At 47.0% G+C, this 20,346-nt stretch overlaps 1 protein-coding gene across 6 annotated transcripts in view; it reads right to left on the minus strand.

Annotated features, from left to right (window-relative positions):
- Positions 1 to 20,346, minus strand: part of ARMH3 (armadillo like helical domain containing 3) — a 187,588-nt gene that overhangs the window by 134,797 nt on the left and 32,445 nt on the right. For all 6 annotated transcript variants that reach the window (XR_013636111.1, XM_078853891.1, XM_078853892.1 and 3 more), the window contains 7 exons: positions 13,831 to 13,887; positions 12,158 to 12,201; positions 10,834 to 10,894; positions 10,094 to 10,140; positions 9,234 to 9,309; positions 7,040 to 7,133; positions 967 to 1,068 (listed from right to left, as the gene is read on the minus strand). Coding sequence is in view for 5 of the 6 variants with exons in the window: in XM_078853891.1 (XP_078710017.1) it covers positions 967 to 1,068; positions 7,040 to 7,133; positions 9,234 to 9,309; positions 10,094 to 10,140; positions 10,834 to 10,894; positions 12,158 to 12,201; positions 13,831 to 13,887 (481 nt within the window). In the remaining variant the exon portion in view is untranslated. The remainder of the gene's footprint in view (positions 1 to 966; positions 1,069 to 7,039; positions 7,134 to 9,233; positions 9,310 to 10,093; positions 10,141 to 10,833; positions 10,895 to 12,157; positions 12,202 to 13,830; positions 13,888 to 20,346) is intronic.

Consider the following 20,346-nt stretch of genomic DNA (forward strand, 5'->3'; position numbering starts at 1 on the left):
TGGACTCCAACGAGAGCCTGCTGAATTGGAATTAATTTGCAAACTGGATACAATTAACTTAGGCTTGAATAAAGACTGGGAGTGGATGGGTCATTACACAAAGTAAAACTATTTTCCCATGTTTATTCTCCCTCACCCCGACTGTTCCTCGGATGTTCTTGTCAACTGCTGGAAATGGCCCACCTTGATTATCACTACAAAAGGTTCCCCACCACCCCCCCGCTCTCCTGCTGGTAACAGCTCACCTTACCTGATCACTCTGGTTACAGTGTGTATGGTAACACCCATTGTTTCATGTTCTCTATGTATATAAATCTCCCCACTGTATTTTCTACTGAATGCATCCAATGAAGTGAGCTGTAGCTCACGAAAGCTTATGCTCAAATAAATCTGTTAGTCTCTAAGGTGCCACAGACTAGTGTAGACTAGTGTATACAGACTAACACGGCTGCTACACTGAAACAAAGCAAAGAGTGTAAACATATCACATGGCCCAGCAGCATCTAAATCTAACTACAACAGGGAATCACTGAAGTCCCCTTTACTAATTCCATTGCCCCTCGTATCACCCATAGGTGCTGAAGGGCACACAAGGTTTCACACCTGGAGCGGAGTTCTGATTCCTGTGGCAGTCCTTTAATGTTCTTAGAAATCCAGGATCTGTGCGGTTTGAATTCTCCTCCCATCCCATAGAGCTTGGAATTGGATCCACTTATGCCTCCCGGAGAGGGCCATGCTGAGACTCCCTCAGTTATTATGCACTACAATTTTCCCCTTCTATATCTTGCTTCCTTCCCTCCAGCACTAGGTCTCCCCAAGACCCATGTAATTACCATCCAGCAAGGAAAAATTAGTTCAGAGCTTTCAGCCTCCACAGGGAGACCAGGTAGGGTCTGTATGCGGAGTTCCATTAACATCGCTCCACCGCCTGGACCCAGGGCTCACTCGACAATAGGATCTGGTTACCTTTTGTGTCCTGCATCACAATCGAGCTGTACTTTAAGAAGGTTATCAGCAGGTTGCTAGTCTGCACATCAGCATCCAAAGGCAGCTCTGCAGAGCTTATAACTGGAATAAAGCAGAAGAAAAACATTTACCCTCTGCATATCACATACAAAAAGCAAGGGGAAGATACTCAAGGAACTTGATTCTCAGATGTTAGTGTCTGAGTGTAATGAACACATTTGTACATAAAAACAGCCAGACTGGGTCAGACCAAAGGTCCATCTAGCCCTGTATCTTGTAACATCTTTTTTCATCCTGCAACACTCTGCCTCATTCACTGCACACTTTCCAATTTTTCCAACGAATGAAGCAGGGGTCCTACAGACAATGGTCTCCTCCACTACACAACCCTGATTCATGCCCAGAACAAGTCCATCCTGTGCACTGAATGAGGCAAGGTCCTATGGAAGAAATAGCATGTAATCATGTAATTAAAGACTGTACGATAATGTATACACAAGGGGGCTGAATTCAGATTGCACAGGCAAACTAAATTCTGTCATCTCCTAGCTTCTGAATGCTTTGCAAGCTTATTATTCTTTTAATGAACATAAGAACGGCCAGACTGGGTCAGACTGAAGGTCCATCTAGCCCAGTGTCCTGTCTTCCGACAGTGGCCAGTGTCAGTGCCTCAGAGAGAATGAACAGAACAGGGAATCATCAAGTGATCCATCCCCTGTCACCCATTCTCAGCTTCTGGCAAACAGTGGCTAGGGACACCAGCCCTGCTCATCCTGGCTAATAGCCATTGATGGACCTATCCTCCAGGAACTTATCTAGTTCTTTTTTCAACCCAGTTATAGTCTTGGCCTTCACAGCATCCTCTGGCAAGGAGTTCCACAGGGTGACTGTGCATTGTGTGAAAAAATACTTCCTTTTCTTTGTTTTAAACCTGATGCCTATTAATTTCATTGGGTGACCCCTAGTTCTTGTGTTATGAGAAGGAGTAAATAACACTTTCTTGTTTACTTTCTCCACGCCTGTCATGATTTTATAGACCTCTCTCATATCCCCCCTTAGTCGTCTCTTTTCCAAGCTGAAAAGTCCCAGTGTTATTAATCTCTCCGCACACGGAAGCTGTTCCATACCCCTAATCGTTTTTGTTGCCCTTTTCTTAACCTTTTCCAATATAATTTTTTTGAAATTGGGTGACCACATCTGCACTCAGTATTCAAGGTGTGGGCGTACCAGGGATTTATACAGAGGCAATATGATAGTCTCTGTCTGATTATCTATCCCTTTCCTAATGATTCCCAATATTCTGGCTGCTTTTTTGACGGCCGCTGCACATTGAGTGGATGTTTTCAGAGAACTACCCACAAGGACTCCAAGATCTCTTTCCTGAGTGGGAACAGCTAATTTAGACCCCACCATTGTGTATGTACAGTTGGGATGATGTTTTCTAATGTGCATTACTTTGCATTTATCAACATTGTAGAGATCATCTGATCTTCCACTCCCCAGTCAGAGGTCTTGTGTCACAGCGAGTGGGGCTCAGCTTCTTCCAGAGCCCACCTCTCCTGCTCCGAGCTCTGGCAAAGGGTCCCAGCTCTCCCCTCCTCCTGACCCCATACGTGCAGATTACGCTGCTGCTTTGGCACTTCAGCGCCTACCAACCCCGGAGGCGACATGAGACTAATTCCAGCAGTCAGTGCAGATGAGGGTTACACCATTTTCATTTGGAGAGGAACATGCCTGGGAAAGGCCCTGCTAAGCTTCAGCAGTGGGATTTGAGCCCTTAAGAAACAACTCTGAAGAGGTTAAGAGCCAATTGCACGCCAGCCTCCCTCCCTTTTCTCTCTGGGGCATCGAAAAGTGCCACCTTCTCCTGAAGGAACAGTACAGAGCTGAAAAGCAGAGGCACTGAGCGAGGGGCTGGGTGACCAAGGAGCTTTGCTGTAGGCCAATGCAAAGATTTTTTTTTTAAATGCCCACCAGTGTTTCCCAACCTAAAGCTTTACAGGCAGCAGCTCCACAGATTCACAACAGACAGAAGCCAAGGCGATCACGGCTTATGCGAGCAAAACCGAACCGCAACATGGCCAGGATGGGGTGAGCATTTCTGATACAGATCCTGCTCCCGTCCTCCATGCCTCCGACACCTCAACGTGAGGTACGTCTGCAGTGTGCTCTGCAGGCGGCTGCCAGTTACCCAGCTAACTCCCCTCCGCTCAGGTCCCAAGCCTCAGCCACCTCGATCCTGGGCTGGACTCGGGCAGTTCTCTTGCTCTCGGACTAGGCTGCAGCACCCTGTGATCAGCCTTGCTCATCTCAGCAGGTCTGACAGGCTACGTCTATGCGATTCCCAGCGCAGGAAGACATGTGTGTGCTGGCTTGGATTGAGCTGGCATGCTAAAAATAGCCGGGTGCCTGCAGAGGCGAGCCGTGAGCTGGCCACCCCAGTACAATCCCCTTCCAGAGCCGAGGTAGATGCTAGGGTGGCTAGCCTCAGGCAGGCCGCCAGGGCCACACTACTATTGGCGGTATGCTGCACAGACAGCACTGACCCAGGAGCCCAGCGGCCAAACAGTCTGCTCACAACAAAGCATTATTTATTTAGAACCAAGGCATTTCCGGTCTTAAAACAAGAGCTGGGGAAGACCCAACTAGCTCAAGCTGTCTCCACAGTGTCTGTCGGCCTGTCCCTCTGGGCAGCTCCTGGCAGCGGACCCACTCCCCGGCTCGCTCCTGAAAAGTTGTTTGCGACCCTTTGATCTGCTAGTTCCTGCCTGTGTCATTTTTGGCAGGCGCCATTGCCCTGCAATTGCCCCTGGTGTTTGTTGGGAGGCTGCTTCTCTATAGCCCCTTACGTTGCTCTCCTGCCTGCTCATCCGACAGCTCCCCTTAGAATGAAAGCACAATGCCTGCCCTTCTCCCAGACACGTAGCCCAGGCTCTCTCAAGAACCAGGGGCCATGCCCCTTCCACAGCTCCATGGCCAACACAGCAGCTACCCCTCACATCAGCCGGGGAACCAAAGCCTGGCAGCCCGTGTGCTCAGCAGCATAGCATGACATTACCGCTCTGCGATCTGCACCGGCTGCCCGGGGGCTTCCAGCTGGAGTTCAAGGTGCCGTTTTAGACCAATTGAAGTCCTAAGTAGCTTGAGACCTGCTTACCTGTAGGAACCCTTTTTTTCAGGCCATACAGCCACAGACCTGGTCTCATTAAAGGCATGAGCTGGACCCACTTTTGGATGGGAGAAGGAGCTGCTAGCAGCTCCAAGGGGCCCTGGTCTCTGGAATCCACTCCCTCTTTTCCATCTGCCTCCACAGCAAGCCCAAAGCCTATCTCTTGGCCTGGCCTTTTGGGGAGAGAAAAGTAGCTAGAGCTTGCAAGAGGATTTGGGATGAGAAGAGGCTGCTGGTTTGATCCCTTATGCGACTGTATTTTTAATTTATGTAAAATGCACTTGGAGGCTGGGACAGGAGCTTTTACATCAGTAACTCTAAATAAATACACAGACCGCCTCTCCCTGCTCAAACTGCTTGTTGAACCCCACCACCCCGCGGCGAGCTAAGTAAGGGTTAGAGCTCGGATGAGCAAACAGGCACGGAAGGGGGAAGGGATTTATCCAGAAATAGCATCCAGGAGCTCAGAGTCCAAGGCCTCTGCTCTAAGTACCGATCAGCAGGGCTTCTCTAACGACTGTACCTGAGCACGGCCGCACACGGACCTGAGAAGACCAGTGTTCCATGCCCAGCAACAGGAGACTGAACTCACAGGAAAGTTCCAGCCCCAATCAGGTTTCTGGCCCTGCGGCTCTAAGTCAGATACCTTAGGATATTTTCATTTTTAAAAGCCATCTAACTTAACCGGCACTGACATGCAGAGGGGCCCAAACAATAGCTCATAGAGGTCTGTGTGCTCATCTCTAATACAAGGCTGCGGTCCACAGAGATGACGGGGCCACGCAGTCAATGGGGCCTGGCAGTTTGAATCAAACTGGAGTAGTGCAGGATGGGGCCTTCATTTGCTGGGGGCTGCACTTCTCCAGGGTCTGCAAGCGCCTCCATTTAATGCAGAGGCTCTTGACATGTTGCTAACGTGACTCTCAAACAGCAAAGTCCGTGCACCCCTCTGCTGTGGGATTGGAAGCCTTCTTACCCCCAACATTATGAATTGCCCATGAAGATTTAGCCAAGGTCAGCAATATGCGTTCACATCCATACTGGCTCCTTCCAGAGCCGCTATGATGAATGCAGTTGATGAATATTAAACAACAGTAAGCAAATCAGCATTTAGATACCATGGTGACAGGCACCTTAGATTTGTATATTACGGATGCACAATTCACAGCAAACAGAAAAAGTCTTATGAAAAAAAAATCACTCTGCAGAACCCATAACTGCTGAACCCAGTTAACCCTACAGCTATAGCTTTTGTATGAAGACATAGGCTTTATTTTGAAACTTTAAAAGGGCTTAATTCATGGGAGAGGCTAACAGCTGGAGGAATTTCAATTCAGAACACAAGCCTGTTTTTAAACCTAAGCTGCACAGAAGAGTGCCTGGAACCTATACATGGATTTCTGCATGCTTTGTATCTTGAAAATAGCTTGGCTTATTTATTTTTTTAATGCATCAGAAAGAAAGAAAAAAAAGCCTTCCATTCTAAAGCTGAAATGTCTTGTGCTAACTCTAAGCCGAGAGCAAATTTTACAGTTGAATTGCAAACCCCTGCAAAATGAGAGGAATTCTGACATAGCTTGAAAATAACCGCATTGCTGGGGAGCAGCCCTATAATTAAACCAAACCTAGGCTCAAGCGCTTGGCATCGCAGAGAGGCTGGAGCAAAGATAAGACGACAGGGAATGTAAATGAAAAATGCCTCTCAACATGATCCCTGCAAGTTAAGATCAACTCCCTTTTCTTAAGCTTAAGAACCCTCCGAGCAGCGGGGAGCCGCCAGTGAAGGCTGAGCTCCCTGTGTCTGTTCAAAGGGGGCTGACTTCTCTCGCTAAATGAAAAAAGGAGCTGGTTGTAGGTAAGCACAATCCTGTCGGTTGTGTAAGGAAGCGTGTGGGTGGAGACATTAGCAATGAACAGTCTGAAAGGAAGCGCCTGGCCCGCTGCCTCACACAAAGCACATACACGGGGAGGCTCGAGACATCTTTTTTTTAACTGAAGCTTTTGATATCCATGGTAACCAGGCAGAATTCATCCTTGTGGAGAATAGTAGTCTTCAGCCGGGGTATCAAATGACCCGAACAGCAGACACAAGAGGGTAACCCATGCTGCTCTCACTTCAAGACATTGCCAAATTGTGCTCTATTCAAACAGACTCCATTCTTCTATTAAATGCTTTCTTCAGACACTGATGGTGTAAGGGAAGTTAGTGACAAATGCTGCTAGATTTCTCAGAGTGGGTTAAGTCTACACGATCTCAAATAATGAGCCAGTCTATACAGCTCTCGTATGCATTAATGCACACATTAAAGTATCTTGTTTAGAACAACCAGGCCCCCAGATCTCAGTTTAAGCTGTCATTTAAAAAGCCGGTCTGAAGAATGGGCAGAGGCAAAAGAGAAATAGCTCCTGCTTCCCAAACAGCTTGGATTCAAATCCTGGGTTAATTTCCAGCTGGGAACAAGCAGGCGCCCACTGTGACTAACTGCCTGGGAGATGAGCTCTACCGAAACCTCCTAGACATCAGACACATCCATAAACAAAGCCCTTAAAAAAAACATGAATTGTGTGGCTGCATCCGTGTGGAGACACACCGGGACAGGGGGGCTGTGTCAGTCCTCTTCTAGCAAGATGTGGCTTTAGCTATGGCTTTGGGAAAGACGCCAGCAGTTCCTCTGGGCAGCATACAGAGCAGAGATTCTATGTGATTCTTCTTATAAGTAGCAGAAATAAAAAGCCATCTAAAGTGTCCTCTGGTTCTGCTTAACAAACCAGGCCTCCCAGGAAGACAACAGGAAATCTGTCTCCAGATAGAACGGGTTAGCTGCCACCTTGAAAAAGTGCTTTGCCATTTATTTTATGGTTCATTTTAAATGCTAACACCCACAAGAGGATTAAACATCTCACCATCTGAAGAAGGCGGAGTGGTCCCGAGTGGAGTGACTGGCGTTGTTGGAATTGGGCTTATCGGCACTGTCACCAACCCCATTTCTGGATGGCTCTGAAGCAAAAACACATGATCTCAAACACACACACACTTTATACACCACAGTTATATGGAGCAACACCCACTAGGCGTATTACCCCAGATGACACAGGCTGCAGATGTGTCGGCAGACACCAGAGCTCAAGTCAGCAGGTGTTCAGCCACCACCCTACACAGCACAGGGGATAGATGGCCCAGTGATTTGAGTCCTAGCCTCAGAGTTGGGAGACCTGGATTCAAGTCTCTGCTCCACCACAACCTGCCTGTGTGACCATGGACAAGTCACTTAGCTTCTCTGCATCGATTCCCCAAGCTGCGACATATGGGAGACCAGATGACCTGGAGGTCCCTGCTGGCCTTAATCCCTGTGACTTCTGTGTGCAGTGGGGATAGGAGTAGTGTCCTGCCCCACAGGGTGTGTGAGGATTGTAAGGCACACAGATACTATGGTGATGGGGAAGACACAAACCCACCCCACTAAGAGCTTTTGGTCAACCCCCCGCCAGGGGTTTTCAGAATGACCCTGGAATATTTAATACCTGCCCTTCCAATCCTCCTCTGCCCTTTTAAAATGGGATTCTCATTTGTTTCATGGGTTCACATTTGAAGAGAACGGCAATTGACTATGTTCCTGCCCTGCTGAAAAGCGTGAGGGTTCAATAGAAGACAGCACTACAGAAACATCATCATCCATCTGTTCTGCTTCCTTCAGTTGCCTTTTCTCCCCAGCGCCTCTTCACTAACTGCTCCAGGCCCAATTGCTGGTCGAACCTTATTCACGACAGGTGTACGAAGGATTTGAAAGTTAGGGACCGTGTTGTAGAACTACTAGAGGGATGTAAATCCACACATTTTATGGGAAGCGTGGGCACTTGCTACCACTCAAAGTCCAATCGAGGAAATATAGCTTTAAAATACATTTTCCATTGAAAATATGTTTTCTCCCATGCAATAAAACCAAGGGGTTTCGCCCCCACCCCTCAAAAAAATCCAGCTGTCAGCCAAGGTATATAGCGCCACCTAGCAGCAAGAGATTAATACGAGCAGGTTACAAGGAGCTACAAAGACAATGTAATAATAATACTGTGAATCTAAGTTTAGCCACTTTCGCAGCTCCCCGGGCCATGCCTAGGTATCAGTGGTTGGAGATTCCTGCAATACTGGGGCAGGCAGAGAATGCGATCTGAGCCATAAGTTTCTTCCATCATTTTTATGGTGCTTTAAGTCACGTTATGCCCTACTTCGGACAAGGGTTACTGACAGCCCACCCAATGGCTTCATCAGGTCAGTACATCCCAGTGTGTGCCTGGGCCTGTCTAGGGCTGCCTCCAACCACGGGCTGGCAGCACGACCAGACTCATTACTGTCTGCCGGGTGTGCAAACCCACAGGGCATTTAGAGAATCAGCCTGAGCTTTTTGATCAAAGCTATGGATGCATCCACTGCTCTTCAGGCACACACCCGGCTTTTATTGTTCCCCCTCACAGACTGATACTGCAGTTTTCAAGACAGGACAATTTACCTACAAAAAAGTTTAACTTCATCACATTCTCCAAGCATGTTTGTACAGAAACTAGCGTTTGAAACAAGACTCTTGTTGTAGCTGTTTATTCTCTAAAACAAACTGCTGAACTGTGGGGCCACACAGGGGATCAGAGATTAGATTCCTAGCTTCCAGGCTAGAAGGGAACAGTCCACCCTCCACAGTGCTTTCTGATCAGACCCTCCAGCCAACCGCAGGGCAGCATTAACAGGGTTTAGAGGGAGTCACCTCGAGCCCTTCCCAGACACTAAAATGGGTCAGTCTGACACAAGGCATCCCCCAGAAATCCTCTCCCAAAAACCTTTTTAATTCTTTTCTGTGGCAGAGTGGGAAATAAGGGGTGCTGCATTTCCTAAGTCACCCTGAATCCGGGCCCTAGCCTGCTTCTGGTCCTATCTGACTAGGAACTATAACGAAACCCCAAAGGCTCCAGGGAAGGAAAGATGGACTGACTGATCTAACTGGTCTTCTCCAACCCTGCCATGGATCGGCTGTTGAAACGCTTTGGGATTACGCTCCCTCCCTCCCCGCCCAACAGGCATGGAAAGGAAACACACTGAATGGGGCCCCACCTGTGCCAACACGGTGATGAAGTTGCGGTTTAAATGAACGGCTTCGTAGAGGGCCAGAAGAATCGCCTCATTCGTTCTGCAAGAGCAGCAGAAAAGCAGAGTTAGGGTCAGGGCTGCACTCCGGGGACAGCCATCAGAGCAAAGGATTTTCTGAAGCAACTCATGATTTGGTGAGCCCAGCCGGAAACACCTTCAAGGGGTCTGTTTCAGAAGGGGCACGCGCCCACCCTCTGAGAGCCGAGCCCTTTTTATTTAAGGTGCATTGAGTTGGGCACCCCCAATTACTTATCACTTTTGAAGACCTTAGCCATGGTCTTGGACCCCCTTGACCTTCCACCAAAGGACTTGCCTTGCTCCTCACTCTCAGCATTGCTTCCTCTTAAAGTCCTTGCATGAGAGCACAGAGCAGCCGGCTGCCTCCACCATCGCCGTGTTACATTGGGCTGGGCACGGAGGAGCAGCTTTTACCCTCCTGATTGGAAAGGTAAGCGCTCCTTGGGGCAGGAGCCGTGTCCCCCACTATGATCTCCAACCCCGAACACAAGAGTGGTGCTCCATGAGCAGTAATTCCCCTCCCACTCCCTACATCCAACACTCGCACACAGCATTACAGAATGCTCCCCAGAGCCAGCCTGCCCATGGCTCCTACAGCCCCAGCCGCTTCTTTCGAGTCCCAGCCTCTCCCGTCATTTGCAGTTGCAAGGAACAAATTTGGTTGCCAGGCCAGAGCGGACGTCGCTTCGGCTTGTTTTCCTACATTAAAATGGCCCCATAACGGAAGAGCAGCGGGTGACATTTTGCGATTCAGAACCAGCAAGGTACATTGCCGTTCGCTGTGCGGACAATGTCTGTGTACTTACTGGACGGAGATTTTCTCATCAGCATCGGCTATGAACATGCTGCCCACCTATGGAAGGAAAGAGCATTGCACAGTTTTATGAAGAACAGTAGCGAAAGCTGTTGCCACTGCTTACAGCTAGCAAGAGCAGGCAGGGACAGGACCTGAACGCTGAAAGGCCCTGCTTGGCTTGTAGACGAGGAGCAGGGCAAGGGAAGTCCCACAGCTTCCTTCTCCAGGTGGCCATGAACTGCCCCTGGAAGAAGCCTCCCCCAGGACACATCTCGTAGCTACAGCGAGCCCCCACTCAGATGACGAAAGACGATGACTGATTCCCAGAGCTGGATCTCTCAGTGGGCTCCCCACACAGCCACAGACAAAAGGTTTATGGCAATGCCTTTCCCAGCGCTTTGTGCAGCAACACTGCTTTGTGTCGGGCAGCTTCTGCAGAAGAGCAGCGATTATTTATTTTACGGCAAAGGCTGCTTAAAAAGAGTCACGTGCAGCTTTTAAAATGAGAATGGAGAAGAAAATATTTCTGATTCTCAACCAAAAAACAGTGCGCTCCTTCCAAAGCACCGCAATAGGATCTGTGGTGTCATGCACATTGCTCACTCTCCTTCTTCAGAGCCTGATCCAAGCTCACTGAAGTCAGTGGAAAGACTCCTGCTGAATTCAGTGGATTTTGGATCAAGGTCTCGCAAAGTCCCATGTACTTTATTTATCTTTTAAGTACTGAAAAAATGCTCTTTCCTCACTCACCATATTGGTTAAGGCTGAGAAAAAGCCACTCTGGTGCTCCTCTTCCTTATCTTTGTACTGCCTGAACAAACAGGGTGACAGCAACAGAGAGTGGGAAGTTACACACAGAAAAAGGGTCATTTTATCCAAATCCCCATACAACAGACATGACAGGTCAGGACAAGAGCTGGAGAGCGCATCAACATGCATGTTGACTTTTCAAGGAGCTTGTTAAGAGAGTTGCAAAGGGAGTTCAAATCCCTGTTACGGGACAGCCTATGCAGCGGTGGGGTGGCCAGGTTGGTCTCTGGATATTAGAGATATTGGGGATATCTCTGGATATCCCCAACTAAATCATCCCTGGCTGGGATGATTTAGTTGGGGATTGGTCCTGCTTTGAGCAGGGGGTTGGACTAGATGACCTCCAGAGGTCCCTTCCAAACCTGATATTCTATGATTCTATGAACTCTGGAAATCAGTTTTCATTACCTGGGCTGATGGTTTCCAACCCTGGGGCACACAGAGAAGCCTTTAATCTAAGAGGTCTAACTTTCAAAGCTCACAACTTCTGATGACTGCAATGGGAACTGCAAGCGCTCAGTGCTTCGGAGTGTCCAGTCACTTTGATAGAGGTGCCGAATTCTGGCCATTCCTTTTAACCTGACTCTGTCTACTTAACTCTCCTGTAATGGGGCACACCCTCAGTCTGGTACAGAGACAAGAGCAATGGGGTCACGCTCATCTACACCTCCAGGGCAGGCAGGAGAGTAGCAGAGCATGCTACCAGTGCTCCAGCACTGTAAGCTATCAACATCTGTTTAATGGGGGTTAAGAGGAATTCTTCCCCAGGGGCAGATTATCCTATCGCTCCCTACTGTTGGATTTCTTGCAGCTTCTTCTGAGGCAGCTGGTCCTGGCCCCATCTGAGACCGGGTACTGGTTCAGATGGACCCTGGTCTGCTCCAGTCTGGCAATTCCTGCACTCCCAGATGGCTGTGTGTGTTTCCGATGGGCTGTCAATGTTTCTGGCACAGCGGGACTCAATGACTCATTCATTTTCACGTCACAACGTGAGATTTTACAGGCGACTCACAAAGATGGGAGTAGAAACATACACAGAAGAGCTGTCTGGTTTTCCCAAAGGCCAGGCCTCTCTTGAAGTGCACCTGCCAGATTCCTACTGGCAACAACAGCAGTAACAGCCTCAGAGGGTTGCGGGCCTCAAACCGCAAGGCAGCTCCAGCATCTCCACCACACCAGGAGCGCCATGGAAAATGCTGGTGGAAGGGGACAGCAACTCCCCATTGGGTCGAAAAACAATGAGACGTTATGACGGCGGATTTACCTGTTGTACTCCGATAACGCTTGGGCGATGACAAGACCCATTCCCTGCAAGAATATAGAACAGCTTTACTCGGCAATCCCACACCACAGAAAACCAAAGGATATTGCCTGTATGAAGCTCCTCCCCCACCCACATCCCAGGGGACTACACACAATTTAGCGTGCTAAATACGGAGTCAAAGAGTGTGGCACAATTTACAAAGCCAGGGCCCTAGCCAGGGGCCAGCATGGATTAATGCTAACCAGGGTCTCGGTAAGTTAAACAGACGTTCCAGAGGAGAGAAGTCTACTCCAAGGAGCTGCCAGCGTGAAAGCTTGCTCATCCACCAACCTCAGTTCAGTGGAGAGAGCCTTAAAAGCCAGCTTGTGTCAGAGCACAGATAGATGCTAAGCCCCAGCTCACAGTGAAAGCCTCAGATACAGGCAGGCTTTAAAAATCCAACAGAGCCAGCTTAAAATCCATCAGTCACCGTACAGGCTGACACGATACAGTCATGGCAGTTCAGTCTTATGAGCAGACAAAAGCCTGGCACAGAAACAGCAAAGTCCAAATGAGCCTGGGGTTTCTTCTTTTTCTTAAGGTTTCCTAATTCAATATTCCAGACATCATGAAGGTTACAGTAAAAGGTGGTAGGACAAACCTCACAATCTATCGTACTAGACCTTCCGCACCTGCAAATGCAGCAATTTGATATTTAAACTCAAGATACTTTAAAATGCTTCCAAATCAACCACATAACCAGGAGGACAAAACATCATCTGTTAAAATTACATGAATCTGGGAAAATTCTGAGTCTGTATGGGACACAAGAAAAAGGAGCTCAAAATCATCTTAAATTAAATGGCTGCTAACACTAAGAAACTCCTTCATCAGTAGATCTCAAAACCTAAATAAATCTCAGGGTAGCTCTGAGAGTTATGTATGATCTTCATTTTACAGCTGGGGAAACTGAGGCAGAGCTAGGTCAAATGACAGAGCAAGTCAGTGTCCAACAGAATACAACCCTGAAGTCCTGGCTCCCAGTCACCTGCTCTTACCCCTAGACAACAAATCTTTCCCTTCACACAATTCAGAAGGAATCTTTAATATCTGATATCCTCTCGGCAACATTAAGGAAGATTAAGTGTCGCTACAGAAGAACCAGGGGCTGTTCTCATTTCAGTCACACTCCCATGCTGGCAGACAGTAAGCTAAGTTGACAAGGGATGGAGGGGACACAGATGGTATGTCTGTCCTGCACCAGGCAGTAGTTTCACTCTGCACAGCTGATTCTATTACAGCGAGAAAGCACCTTTGACTGCAAGGGCCCCTCTGGGCAGCTCACCTCAAGGACACAGAGATGGCTGATTTTAGCACGTTACTTTCTACCCGTCCAGGTCCTTATTACAACTAAACATTGAATTGTTACTGCATCAGGAATCCATCTCTCTCCCCCACTCCTGTAGAAGTTGATTTAGTTGGGGTCGGTCCTGCTTTGGGCAGGGGGTGGGACTAGATGACCTCCTGAGGTCTCTTCCAACCTAATCTTCTGTGATTCTAAGTCTCAAAGGTCCTGCTAGCAGGGAGGCCAGACATGCTGATGCTCTCTGCTGTAGCACACTCCCCTCCTGGCTAGGTCAAGATACACGAGGACACAGAGCCCATGAGAAGGTTGCAAGGAGCTGGATACTCACGTTGAGCGTGGCCTCGTCATCTACAATAGAGAGTTTCACAATGTACGGATTCACCGACTGTTAAACAAGAGAAGAAAGGAAAGTTTTGTCTCTGGTTTAAAAAAAGCCTGCTGGCTATTCAGCAAAGTTTCCACAGCTTCCCCTGGAGGTTTCTTCCCCCCGCCCCCCACAATGCAACAGCAGCCATTCACTGCATTGAAACTACTGGGCTCTGGCTCCCCTCTATCCACTCAGCCTCCCAAGGAATTGATGGTGTTTCTGGCTTTGCCCTCGGTGAGACGAGCCACCACTGGCTCAGCTATGCAGTCAAGATTATCTTTTATTATTAGCTTGGTAAACATCACCCAACCCTTTCATTACTGACACTTGGCACCGTGCAGCAGGCCCAGGTAGCGATGCAGAGACTGAACGTTACCACAGTCTGCGACTTCTGACTGTGCCAATAACTGCTCGAGTGAGGCACCAGGGAAGGCCTGATAATGTTAAGGACCCATCTATCACAAACTGCCAGGACTAGAGCTCAGTTCTTCCACGTTCAGACTGCTGAAAGCTTGGAATCCAAGGAGCATACAAATCATCTGTACCAGATGACCAGAGGATAGCTAGCAGAATGCCAATTTTTAAAAAAGGCTCCAGAGGTGATCCTGGCAATTACAGGCCAGTAAGCCTGACTTCAGTACCAGGCAAATTGGCTGAATCTAGAGCAAATAATAGAATTATCAGACACACAGATAAACACAATATGTTGGAGAAGAGTCAACATGGGTTTTGTAAAGGGAAATCATGCCTCATCAATCTACTAGAATTCTTTGAGGGGGGTCAACAAACATGTGGACAAGGGGGATCCAGTGGTGATAGTGTACTTCGACTTTCAAAAAACCTTAGGCAAGGTCCCTCACCAAAGGCTCTTAAGCAAAGTAAGGAGTCATGGGATAAGAGGGAAGATCCTCTCACGGATCAGTGACTGGTTAAAAGATAGGAAACAAAGGGTAGGAATAAATGGTCAGTTTTCACAATGCAAAAAGGTAAACAGCAGTGTTCCCCAAAGATCTGTACTGAGACCAGTGGTGTTCAACTTATTCATAAGTGATCTAGAAAAAGGGGTAAATAGTGAAGGGAGCAAAGTTTGCAAACAATACAAAATTACTCAAGATAGTTAAGTCCAAAGCAGAATGTGAAGAGTTACGAAGAGATCTCACAGAACAGAGTGACTGGACAACAAAATGGCAGATGAAATTCAATGATGAAAAGTGCAAAGCAATGCACTTTGGAAAACATAATCCCAACTATATACACAAAATGATGGGGTCTAAACTAGCTGTTACCACCCAAGAAAGATCTTGGAGTCATTGTGGATCATTCTCTGAAAACATCCGCTCAATGTGCAGCGGCCATCAAAAAAACGAACAGAATGTTAGAAACCATTAGGAAAGGCATAGATCATAAAACAGAAAATATCATAATGCCACTGTATAAATCCCTGAGACACCAACACCTTGAATACTGTTTGGAGTTCTGGCAGCCCCCTCTCAAGGAAGATATATTAGAAATGGAAAAGGTACAGAGAAGGACAACAAAAATGATTAGGTGTATGGAACAGACTCCAAATGAGGAGACATTAAAAAGACTGGGTTGCTCAGTTTAGAAAAGAGACGACTAAGGGGGGATACGATAGAGGTCTATGAAATCATGACTGGTGTGGAGCAAGTGAATAGGGAAGTGTTATTTATCCCGTCACATAACACAAGAACCAGAGGTTACCCGATGAAAATAATAGGCAGCAGGTTTAAAACAAATAATACATGGAAGTACGTCTCTACATGATGCACAGTCAACCTGTGGAACTCCTTGCCAGGGGATGTTGTGAAGGCCAAAAATATAACTGTGTTCAGAAAAAAATTAAATACGTTCCTGGAGGATAGGTCCATCAATGGCTATTAGCCAAGGTAGTCGGGGATGCAACCCCATGCTCTGGGTGTCTCTAAGCCTTTGACTGCCAGAACCTGGGACTGCACAATAGAGGATGGATCACTCGATAACTTTTCTGTTCTGTTCATTCCCTCTGAAGCACCTGGCTCTAGCCACTGTCGGAAGACAGGATCCTGGGCTAGATGGACCTTTGGCCTGGCCCAGTATGGCCATTCTTATGGTCATCTGAACTCCCAGTTGAAGGAAATGTCCAGACTAAGCCCCTGTAGAGAAGCCACTAATATTTTAAATAGCATTTTTCATTAGTAAAATATGTTTGTTTATGCCAGGTTGTTTACCCCTGTCAATGCAGAGACTAGCCAAGGCAATTTGGGACTGGCTCAAACAAACAAAAAAGGGGCAGGGGAAGGTTATAAATACCCAGCAAAAATCCTTCAGATGCAGCCTCGATTTATCAAACATTTTCTCACTGAGTTATCCAACTTTACAACTAGCTTGTCAGAGATGCAGTGCCTTGCTCAAGGTCACACAGTGAGTCAGGAACAGGGCAGGGTAGAGCCAAGCCCACTCCCAAGCTTTCAGCTTCATGACAATTAATTTTCCTCTTCAGTTATATTTAGGAGTTTAAACCCAGAGGAGATGGTATATTAGGACAGACCAATGGTCCAGGTAACGTGGTATCCTGTCTCCAATAATGTCCAGTACTATATGTTTGAGACAATGGCAGAAAACCCCCACAGTGCACCTCACTGAGCAACACTACCTCATGGGAAAAGAACGGAAATTTCCTGACACCAGTTTATGCTTTGAGGCTGGAGGAAAGAGCCTTTTGAATAACTGCATATACCATTCTTCATATAAGTATAATCTTCAAAAACTAAATAGAGTCTTTGCTTCAGTAATATCCTGCAGCAGTGAGTTCCACCAGTTGCTGATATATGCATCTGACAATCATTTCCTTTTACCTTTACCTTTCTTGAGTGTGCTAAGTTCACATATTCTCTTGCTCTACTACTAGAAGGATGGGACACAAGGAGAATAGTCTTCTCAACACCTAGTGTCACTGTCTAGACCTCTGTCACTTCTCTCCTTATTCACACCTTTCCAAACTAGAGACACCAAATCATTTTAACTTCTCCTCACAAGGAAGCCCCTTCTGGTGTGTCTAATTAATTTCACTGCCCTTCTCTGAGCTTCTCCTTTTACTCGAAAGCCTTTAACAAGATGAGGTGATCACTTGGGACACAGCAATCTAGACACACACACCCCGTTGGTATATATAATGGTGTTATTCTCTATTCCCTCACTCCCATTTCTGAGGACTGTCACAGCACACAGAGAAGACTATTTCCCTGAGCTGCCCACAGTGAATTATAGAACCGTCCCCTACTCTGAGAAGTTACAACTCATTCTGAACCCACCCATGTATCTGAGTAATTCCATTTCTTCCTTTCGGTGTGCATTAGCTCGCACTATGATCTGTCTGAATTGACAGCGAGTTGCCCAGATACCCATTTATATTAGGCCTTCCTGGCATTCCTCGCTCACCTCTCCCCACAGTTTCAGTGTGTCCTTTATTTTCTCCTGCAAGAGACTTTTGCTCAAGTTTTAGGAGAGTAAATAAATTACATCTGCCATTTTCCTATCTCCACCCGCGGGTTCCAGCCTTAGAAGCTAGGTAGGAAGCATTTCTAGTAAGCTAGAAGTACTGAGAAGCCACTAGAACTTCACTGGTGTAGTACCGGGGGGCTGAGATAGATCTTCAGCTTCCAACTGCCTCTCCTGAGAGAAAACAGAAAAATATTACCCCAGCACTCCAGAGGAAGCTGATCTTTTCTAACCACGACCTTCACAGAACAAGCATTGCAGCACTCACTCTATTCACCAGACAGGAGTTAGAGCCTCACTCCTGGAGATGAGACACACTCAAGGGACATCTCTTATAGGCTACCTAAATCAATTACTGATAAATCATACAGAAGCAGAAATAAACACAGTCAGGGAACCTCACAAGGACAGGGCGGCTACAACCTCAGCGGAGCAGAACCTATGCAACTAAGTGACCAAAACCATTCTCGATTCCTCCAGAAGCGTAGCAGAGCGAAAGCGGCTCATGCACTGACCACCCAGCTACTTAACAAACCAATGGAAACCAGAAAGTCTTCACTAAAGAAAACAAAGGAGAAATACAGACTAAATCCATACAATCCCAACAATGTTAAAGTTAGTCATGCAAATGCAGTCCAGAGTCCATTCATTTATGCTTTCACTGCAGTCGTGATGGAATCACACAGCTGTATAGCCACCCCTGCAATTCACCCTCTCCCCGGCCAGAGGGCCTCACTCTGAGCCAGGCCTTCTCGGCAGGGAACTTTGGCCCGAGTAATGAGTGGGGGCAGAGCCATTCATCTCCCTATGGGCACTAGGGGGCACAGTTTTAGACCCGAGCTCCCTCACTGCTACTGCAACCACCAAGTACCTGCAGCCACAGGGCAACAGAGAAAGGAGGAATCAGGGGGGAAAGGAGTCACCCAGCATGCTAAGTGGAGCCTCCAAGCTCCTTGGTGCAAGCAGGGGAGTGGAGAGAGAAGAGGAATGTGCCTTGTTTAAATGGGGCCTTGGTATTCCCCATGCCACTCTTCAGTCAACACTGGGACTACGGGCAGGGAACAGCTCAATAGCCCAACTCCTCAACCACGCTGAAAGCTCAACAGCTGCAGGAGATATACGAAGCTGAGAGAGAGACCAAAATGTCCCGGGGCTGGGAAAGGAAAAAGCAGAACCAACTGACTTCTTTTAGGCTGGGGATTGCATGAGAGTTTTGCATCTAACAACCAAAGTAACACTACCAGCTAATTAGAGAAGCAGAGGAACCGAAACAAACTGAGAAATAAACCCCCTTCAAATGTTTGACTCCCCTCAAAACCAGTGACTCCCCTGTCGCGTAAGAAAATGTGACGGGTAACTCATTTTTCTAAACAGACCAATTTCAAATCATTCACGTTTCTGACAGAGCTCCTATCAAACAGCATGTGCTCCGACTCTCCTTTTCAAATTCCCCTTCAAAAGATGTGATAACAGGTTTCCTGCTCCCTCCTTGCTAAAGGGTCTTTTCAACCAGCGACTGATTAGTTGGGATCAGTGAAACTCACTAGACACATCAAAGCGCTGCCATGCACCGAACCCTGCATGGATACAAACTGTTTCCACAAACACGGTCTATGGATATCAAGCGGATATCTGCAGATTTGCAGGGTGCTAGATATAAAATTTGGATTCAAAGCCATCTGCGATCCTCAAACATGGTCCACGGATATCTGCAGAGTTGCAAGGCTCTAGCCACGCAAACAGTAAACAATGCAAAAGAGAAAAATATTTTCGCTAACATCTTTCAGTTCTCCTCATCTTAGGCAACGTTTGTAACTCTAGTAGGCACAATATTTCCAGGCAGAAAGGTGGTTTTTCAAGTTGATGTGGTTTTTTAAAGGGATATATCAACTTAAGTCCTGAATTTCATTTTTTCATCTCCTACCCTCACAAGTAACACGTCAGATGGCTAGAAATAGTACAGATTAGAGAAAAAACATTATTCTCCCTCTCTGCCCAAGTTTATTTTCTACCTTTGACAGGCCCGTGTATAGCTAGTCTCATTGCCTCCCTTGTGTAGTCAATGATTTAATTTCTCCTGCTCACACGGGTCTTTCACAGAGCAACAAGGGAGAGTGAAATATTTTCTCTGAAATAAGAATGATTATAAAACTACCAGTAGTGAAAGAGGGACTTGGGCAGGTATCGTACCTGAAACTACTTTAAACTCTGTTTCTGAACACGACTAGATTTCAGGCGGACTTTGTCCCTTTATAGTTCTGCATAAAGAATACACATCTCTTCAGTTCCTATAACAGCAGCTAATCAGAGAACGGAGATATATAGTGCAGCTGCATTGGTTATGAAATCTTGGATGGATATTCCACATGGAGGTGTAAAGACTAGGAAACAGAGATCCCAGAAATCTGAAAGAACATGTTCATACAAACACAGCGATGCTTTCTTTAGAGACACCCACAAAACCATAGGCAACTAATCAATTCTCAGCCCAATTAGATTTCCTTAAGTAAATGGAATAATAATTTAGCAACCTACGAGACACAAAATAAAAGGGCACTGATAAACAGTAATATAGTCAAAGAAACAGGCAGGAATGAAAAGGAAAATAAGCCATGAAACAATTTGACGTGCTGACAGCCAAGCACCAAACAATCCAAACTCTAAAAACGCCCAAGTAAGGCAAGGGAAAGATGGCTAGTCTCCCACACAGCCAGGATAATTGCTGCAGGCAGAGCTGGGAACACAGAAGGCTGCCTGACACTACCCATAAGATGATCGTGCTTTCAGTTGCTTTTAACTTTGCCAAACTTTGTTTGGGCTGAAATTTTCCATGCCGGATGTCTGCCTCAGGCTGATTAAGAAGAGAATAATGTCAGCAATTCATTCATGTTGGATGCCCAACTTGAGATGCCTAGGGCCTGATTTTGCAGCGTACGTCGCATGGTGTGACACTTTATATGTTCACAGCCCCCGCCAACT

Source organism: Lepidochelys kempii, chromosome 7 (assembly GCF_965140285.1).
Source record: "Lepidochelys kempii isolate rLepKem1 chromosome 7, rLepKem1.hap1, whole genome shotgun sequence".
NCBI classification, from domain to species: Eukaryota; Metazoa; Chordata; order Testudines; family Cheloniidae; genus Lepidochelys; species Lepidochelys kempii.